This window comes from Sinocyclocheilus grahami, unplaced genomic scaffold (assembly GCF_001515645.1).
Source record: "Sinocyclocheilus grahami isolate Dianchi unplaced genomic scaffold, SAMN03320097.WGS_v1.1 scaffold461.1, whole genome shotgun sequence".
Taxonomy (NCBI): domain Eukaryota; kingdom Metazoa; phylum Chordata; class Actinopteri; order Cypriniformes; family Cyprinidae; genus Sinocyclocheilus; species Sinocyclocheilus grahami.
In genome coordinates, this window is record NW_015505640.1 from 210643 (window position 1) to 218749 (window position 8107).

The 8107-nt window shown below is 38.5% G+C and overlaps 1 protein-coding gene across 1 annotated transcript in view; it reads left to right on the forward strand.

Annotated features, from left to right (window-relative positions):
- LOC107552931 (histone acetyltransferase KAT6B-like) overlaps positions 1 to 1346 on the forward strand; it is a 57585-nt gene extending 56239 nt beyond the window's left edge. The window contains exon 18 of the mRNA XM_016234971.1: positions 170 to 1346. Within this exon, the coding sequence (XP_016090457.1) occupies positions 170 to 1202 (1033 nt within the window). The 3' untranslated portion in view covers positions 1203 to 1346. The remainder of the gene's footprint in view (positions 1 to 169) is intronic.
- Positions 1347 to 8107: the final 6761 nt, after the last annotated feature.

Here is an 8107-nt window from a genome sequence, read left to right on the forward strand (position 1 = left end):
CCTCCGGTGGCAGCCACAGTCAGAGCAGCTGTGCTGTGTCCCAGCAGATGGCCGGTCCTGTGGTGAACAATACTGGCGCTTGCAGCATGCTCCAGCAAACCAGCATGAGCTCCCCTCAGGGATGCAGTGTGAAGTCTCCGCAAGGCTGTGTGCCGGAGAGGCAGCCCAGCCATCCGCACGGCCATGGGCATGGGCACGGGCATAGCCACAGTCACCACCACAGCCATCACCAACACCATCCGCACCATCAACATCACCAACACCCACAACACCAGTACCAGCAGCCTCTGTCGCACTGCTCCATGCCGGCCAACTTCCCTCCACCCATGCAGCTTCCTGACATCCCAGAATCAAACAATCCCTCCAGCAACCTGGGCCTGTATGACCGAATGGGCCAGGGAGAGTATGGAGGTGGACACTATGGTCAACACTCAGCTACATTCAGCCTGCACAAACTACAACAGCTCACCAATACCATCATGGACCACTCCTTGCCCTTCAGCCATTCTGCCTCACACTCCATCTCATCCTATGCAAACAACAACGGCTCATTGTCCACACAGCTCGGTCCTCACAATCCCGCGCTGATGTCGCTGTCGCAACCTGGTGGAGGTCCTCAGTCACAGGCTACTGTGACTCCTCCGCCCAACATGACACCACCGCCCATGATGCTGCAGCGCAACATGGCTACACCCAACATGAACCTGGCCCAATCTCAGAGACTGCAAACGCAAATGGCCCCCAAGAATCACCACCACCACCCTGTGTCAATCCGCTCCAAATCAGCCCCTCTGCCGCCCCACCACCAGCAGCAGATGTATGGTAGGGGTCCTCAGACTATAGCCATGCAGGCTCCTGGGAGGACGCTGGCTATGCCGTCGCGGATGAACATGGGGGTAAACCTCATGCCCGCCCCGGCTTACAATGTCAACTCGATGAACGTGAACGTCAATATGGCGATGAACACTTACAGAGTGACACAGCCTATGATGAATGGAGGCTACCATGGCAATCCTACCTATATGAATCAATCTCCACAGTACTCTATGCAGATGGGCATGATGGGTACTCAGCCTTACCCACAGCAGCCCATGCAGGCTCCTCCCCATGGCAATATGATGTACAGCCCAGCAGGTCATCATGGTTATGTGAATACTGGCATGTCCAAACAACCCTTAAACGGGCCTTATATGAGACGATAATCAGCGACCTGAAAGTGAAGGGTCATGATGTTGCAAAGTCAGCTAGTTGACTTGAGGTATTTAGTTTTTTTCTTATTTTCATAGTTAATGTTTGCTTTTATGGATCTTTCTGAAAGAACCAGCACTTGGTAAGAATGCAAAAAAGTTTTGTTTATTGGCTACATTTTAGCTTTTTCCCCCTGTTTATGGGAAGCCTTACAGCATAAGATTTAAAATGTAACATTTGTGTAAGCGTAAATCTCCCCCGAACTGCATTGCAGTTGAATGGAGGTTACATTTTCTTTAAGTTGGAACCTGCATTATGGAACCTTTAAATGTGCCTGCAATGTATGTTTTTGGACAAAAGAGCCTTTTCAATGTACCTTTAGCAATCGCAAGGTTATATATGTAAGTCTGTACTCATGCCTTCCTATTATTTAAATTATTGTAAATCTACTTTTATATTTTTTTAAATGTAAGGTTATACTTAGCATGCTATAACGTCTTTGTTAGTGACAGTGCATCAAAGTAGTACTGTACAGTGTTGTGCTTAATAGCAAGCAATTTTATATTAAATGTATGGCCTTGGTTAGGTTTCCCTTGTATGGAAGGAAAAATTTAACTCTATTTTTGTTGATTCTAATACTGTAAAGATTTGAAAACATCGTCATGCTCGGCTTGGAAGGTTCTATTGCTAATTGTGTATAATTTGTTACTTGATAAGTTTCTTTACCTGAGGCAGCTTTCTGTTTTTATACAATTTAAAGCAATTTCTGTCACAATAGCAAAGAACAGTCAATGTCAGTATTTGTACATGTAGAAATCTAAATCAAAGGGGAAGGGTAAACGAAAACATTTCAAATGGAGCAGAGTTGCAAAATTATTAAGAGTGTCAATTTACTCCAAAGTTGGTCTTTTATGAAATGCCTTTAAACTTACATTTTCATTCCATCTGTAGATTTTTTTTATCTTTATAAAACATCTGATTTATATTTTACTGAAATGTAGAGCAGTAGCCTTGTTGATAGACAAAACAGATGGCATGTAAAAAGGTAAATTGTATCGGTGTCTGTTTGTATAGCTTATTTTGTAGCCTTTGTACCTGTACAGAATGGCAGTTTGACGTAAGAGGGATATCCTGACTGTACTAATTAACAGAGCAACAGTCCTGTATTTATGAGTTACCTTTTTAGTCAGTCACTTAAATGCTGTACATTTTAGCAGAAAATAAATTATGATGAGCCACTGACAGACTTAAAAGTGTGTATGGACTCTGTTTTCATCTCATGCTCATCGGGACTCATACTTTCTTTCTTGAAAGGATCTATTACAGCCAACAGATTTTCAAACGCATTGTTATGGTTGGAAACAATCTTGTAGAGTGCAAGGACTACTGAATAGAGAAACAGATGCTTTTGACTGTGGAGGATGGATAAATTTAGCTGGAAATCACTAACATGTATCTAATGCAACAGCACAACTGCCTAGCCCTTGACTACAAATATTAAATATTTGTGCTTGACACAGTGTTCTAGAGCCAAAGGAAATACCTCGACCATTTTATCCTACTGTACAAACATTACAAATCATTAAATACACCCCAGAAACAGAGTAGCTGGCTGCGTGTCTTAAAGAAATTGCTGCATATTTCCTTATGCTTTTTCAATAAACTGTAACCATTCCTTAAATCTTGAACTAACTGACTTCAAGCCAAATGGCCTAAACTAAAGTACAGAGATTAAATGATTTTTAGGATTATCCAATTGAATTCCATGTCGCCTCCGATTTTCCATCGGGTCACAGTATCCGCGCACACAAGAATGTATCTCAGTCACTGATATTAGTGCTGATTTCATAGAACAGCGCTAATAATCCAACAAGAGAGCGCCGTTCTCTCCTGGGAGAAGCTGCATCAGGAACATTTGCCTCCATCAGTTCTGCTTTTTGGGCCTCTCATTCGAATTCTACAGGGCTCACTTGATTGAGTCCTTGAATACCTGTTACTTCCCTCTTATCTAAAGAGATTTAACATGCCCTGTCTCTCTCTTTACTTACTTTCTGCTTTGCTGAGTGCATGGTCAATAAATTGAGCTCAGGAGAGAGAAACTCTGAGAGGTTTAAAGTAGCTAAGTCTTTTGCCTCCACTCCGTAGTAATCAATGTTCAAGCCTAGGTAGCATTAGCAACGTTATTCCATTTCCCCTCTGCTGCGCTGAAAACGTTTTGTTCCATGTTTCTGAAGCTGATGGCAATCTAGAGCTGTCTAACATCGAACCAAATTCTTGAACCTCACTTTTATCCCGACTTAAATGTTTTACATAATCTATTTGACGTAATAGTGTTGCTAGTAGCTTTAATATCTTTTTTTCTAATTTAGACATGGACCAGATCTATCTATATTCTCCTGGCCATTCCTGCAGTTGAAATGCTCATGTACAGTCACTTTCTAAATGAATCTGCACTAGTGTAAGTGTTCTTTGAATGCCATCTTCCTTTTAATTCCTATTGCTGAACATGTACTATTATGCCTTAGAGAGGAAGGAAAAAAGAAACATCATGCAACATTTGTCTTCTAATTGCATGTTATAGTTTTAATGCAGCTAATAGGGGACCTGTAAAAGCGGTCAAAGCTGTTTTTTGATCTGCAGGCTATACAAGCAAACACTTGACTAATTATTTTCACAAGGCTTCTGGTGTCAGTGTCTTAAAACTTTGTCATTGCAAGTGTGCATGATTACACTGATATGACAGTTGAAATGCTCTGTCAAAACAGATGTCAATTTTCAGTAGATTTTGCAGATGCGTTTTATAAGCTAGTATGTTGAAACTTTGGCTTTCTATAGTTGGGGCCTGTGGAAATATCAAGATTTACAGGGCCTGTATTTCCTGTGGTCTGAACAATTGCTCCTCTCTCTTCAAACATCCAAAAGATTGGCTTTCCAAAATATACCACTTAGTGTATCAGTGATTGTGTTTGTAAACATGAAAAAAGATTACATTTGTCCCCCTAATGGTGTGGTGCTCGCCTCCAATATTAACAGCCTGGGGTGGTCCGTTTGTACCGAGCAGACACGGCATGTTTGCTTGGCCCAGAATAGCTTGCACATTTCAAATGATATTTTTAGGCTATTGATCTATGAGTTGTGACCTTAGCAAAATGCAGCGCAGGAGCTGATGAGGGGAGTGGCGCATTTGCGACCTCTGGCTATAGACACAAATGCAGCTCCATGTATTTGGTCCAAAATACTGTTTCCAGCATTGATAATAAATCAGCATATTAGAATGATTTCTGAAGGATCATGTGACACTGAAGACTGGAGTAATGATGCTGAAAATTCAGCTTTGCATCACTGAAATAAAATAGATTTGAAAATATATTAATCAAATAAAAATCCAGGCTTAATGACTTCTTATAAAAACATAAAATAGTAATGTATCCAAACGTTTAACATATATATACTGCTTTTCAAAAGTTTGGGATCAGTAAGACTTGTAGTGTATTTTAAAGAAGTCTCTTATGCTCATCAAGGCTGCATTTATTTGATGAAAAAAACAGTAATCTTGCTAAATGTTGTTACAATATAAAATAATGGTTTCTATTTTAATATCCTTTAAAATATAATTTATTTCTGTGATGCAAAGCTGAATTTCCATCATCCATTACTCCAGTCTTCAGTGTCACATGATCATTCTAATATGCTGATTTATTATAAGAATTATCAATGTTGGCAACATTTGTGCTGACAAATGTTTTTTTGGAAACCGATACTTTTTTCAGGATTCTTTGATGAATAAAAAGTGAAAAAGTACAGCATTTATTCAAAATGTAAATCTTTTCTAACAATATAAATCTTTGCTATCACTTCTTAACACTTTAACACATCCTTGCTGAATAAAAGTTTTAATTTCTTTCAAAAAAGAAATAAAAATGTACTGACCCCAAACTTTTGAACTTTAGTGTATATTGTTAGAAAAGATTTCTATTTTAAATAAATGCTCTTCTTTATAACTTTTTATTCTTCAAAGAATCCTGAAAAAAAGTATCACAGGTTCCAAAGCAATATTAAGCAGCACAACAGTTTCCAGCACTTATAATAAATCGGCATATTAGAATGATTTCTGAAGGATCATGTGACACTATATACTGGAGTAATTATGCTGAAAATTCAGCTTTGCATCACAGGAATAAATTAGATTTTAATGTATATTAAAATGGAAAAACTTTATTTTATTTTATTTTTTCCTGTATTTTTGATCAAAGACACACATAAGACATTAAAATATGTATATAGTTACTATAAAGTGCATACTAAAACAAATTTGACTATATAATTTCTTGCACTAGATAAACTTAATAAAAAATGAATAATTAAACATCATTCATTGTAATAACTGAAATTACATAATTACATTAAAGATAGTTGTGAATACATGCAGGGTAAGTGCAAATGTATATAAATTAAGCTAATCAGGCTAATCGAGTATCTGTATGCTATTCTAGTTCGTAAACTAACTAAAACAGACATTGTCATGAATGGTATTTCTAGGAGAAATTTGTTTTTGTTTTTTTAAGAAAAATTATTTTATATTTGCAAAACTATATGTGACCCTGGACCACAAAACCAGTCTTAAGTCGCTGGGGTATATTTGTAGCAATAGCCAAAAATACATTGTATGGGTCAAAATTATTGATATAGGATATTAAATAAAGATCATGTTCCATGGAGATATTTTGTAAATGTCCTACTGTAAATAAATTAAAATGATATTTTTGATTAGTAATATGCATTGCTAAGAACTTCATTTGGACATCTTTAAAGGCGATTTTCTCAATATTTAGATTTTTTTTTTTGCACCCTCAGATTCCAGATTTTCAAATAGTTGTATCTCGGCCAAATATTGTCATATCCTAACAAACAATACACCAATGGAAAGCTTATTTATTCAGCTTTAATGTGATATATAAATCTCAGTTTCGAAAAATTGACCCTTATGACTGGTTTTGTGGTCCAAGGTCATACATATATTGCTTTGTTACATTCCCATGTTTTCCCATGCAATATGGGGACACAAAAATGATATTTGCTGTGGTCCCCCACGTATGTCTGTATAGAAGTTAGCCCTGCTAAAATTTATTCCAAACATTCCAAAACCAGAAATGTGAAAATGGTCCCTCACTATCAGTATAAACCCCCGTTATGAACAGAAAGCTTGTTTGTATATCTCTGCGCAGCATGATAGCTCCTTAAAAATTGCTCAAAATCTACATGGGAAAAATTGGTCTATAAGACACCCCTCAAACATGCCCCATAGCCCTGAGGAGTGGAATATCACATCATTATGCAAATTTGACAAAACAAATCATGTTCTCATCATAGATCGTGCTTGTGTTGTCATGTTTGTGGTTTGTGACAGATACAAGGGAGGAAGATGGCAGCTTCAGTCAAAGGCCAGTGAATCTGACTTTTGTCCCAGAGGAGACGGTACAGCCTGGGCCCAATTCCACCAGCCAATTATTCCCTCCTTACACTGCCTGCTGCGAGCCCTCCTACAGGCAGCTGTCCTTCCTGGCGCCCAGTGACTAAATTTGACAAAAATAGGAAATCTCTGTAGAGCTGTGCTTGTAATTTAATCCAAAAGGTGTTTCTTTTTTGAACCGAGTTTAACACAGTCTCTGTAATGCGAGCTTGGCTGCTGCAAATGGAATGGTAATTGCTTTTCGCTTCCCAGATATGTGAAAAGGACACATGAATCATCTCCGGAGAGGGATGGTTTTCAAAACCATCAGCACTGGATGTTTTTTTCCCCCTCCTCTCATACTCCTCACCACCATCACTCACCTTGACAGGGAAGTCATTAAATTGGTGATGTTGAATTCCTTTTACTGTTTTGTCAGCTTCACTTATTTCTTCAACCTTGAAATCTTCTTTCTTTCCCACAAAAGCAGCTCTATTACTGTGAGACGAGGTCTTAATTTTCATGAATTTCAAATCATTCCAGCAGATGTTCCAAAAAAAATTAGTGTCTCTAGCTACATTTCCGTTAGACTTTGTTTTATATACTCCTGTAAAGTATGTTATAGCATATGCGTGAAATGTAGAAAATGTAAAGAAATATGTGCGCAGTATGTGGGGATTGACGTTCATACTTCATGCCTGAGATAGCAGCACAATGATCTTCTTATTTATAGCTTCTCTCTGTTGAAAAAGTATTACAGCCATACTACATTACAGCAGTTCATCTTCCATGAAAGTTGATTCATAATTTGATATGAAGCTGCATACTGCATACATAAAATCGTTTTAAAATCTTACCAACCCCAAACTTTTGAGCTGCTGCTTTTTTTTTTTTTGATTGTTCAGTGCTTTTGTTCATCTTAAAAGGGTGTCATCAAAATGTCATCATGTCATTTACTCAAACGACTGTATCGCCACTGTTCCATTTTATTCTTTTGCTCTGCTTATTTTAATTTCTATGCAATCACTGACAAAATTAGCCCGAAAAAGGTCAAGGAAGTCAGACTTGCCATTCTGAGTGAGTGCTGCTTTAATGAAGTATGCAGTGGAGCAGAAATACTGGCTCAAATCAAACTGTGGGTGATCTGACGCCTCCAGTCCACAGTAACTTATACTCATGTCTGAGTAGAACTGGGCGCCCGTGTTGATGCGACGCGGCCCGTCGGCACAGTTTATAACATGAGTGATTCCCAGATCAGCGAGGGTTCCTTTATCACGAGCCGTTGACCTGAAATGAGTGGCTGTTTAACACGTCTTCATGTTTTTTTAATTACATCATTCAGAATAAGAATAAACTGCAGACACAGGCACCTATAGTTTAAGGCTGTGATGGTTCAGTACTTGCTCATCTCCGATGTACAGGCCGGGCCAGATAAGACTGACAGGTCTGAAAGGCTGTCTGTTTGTCAGC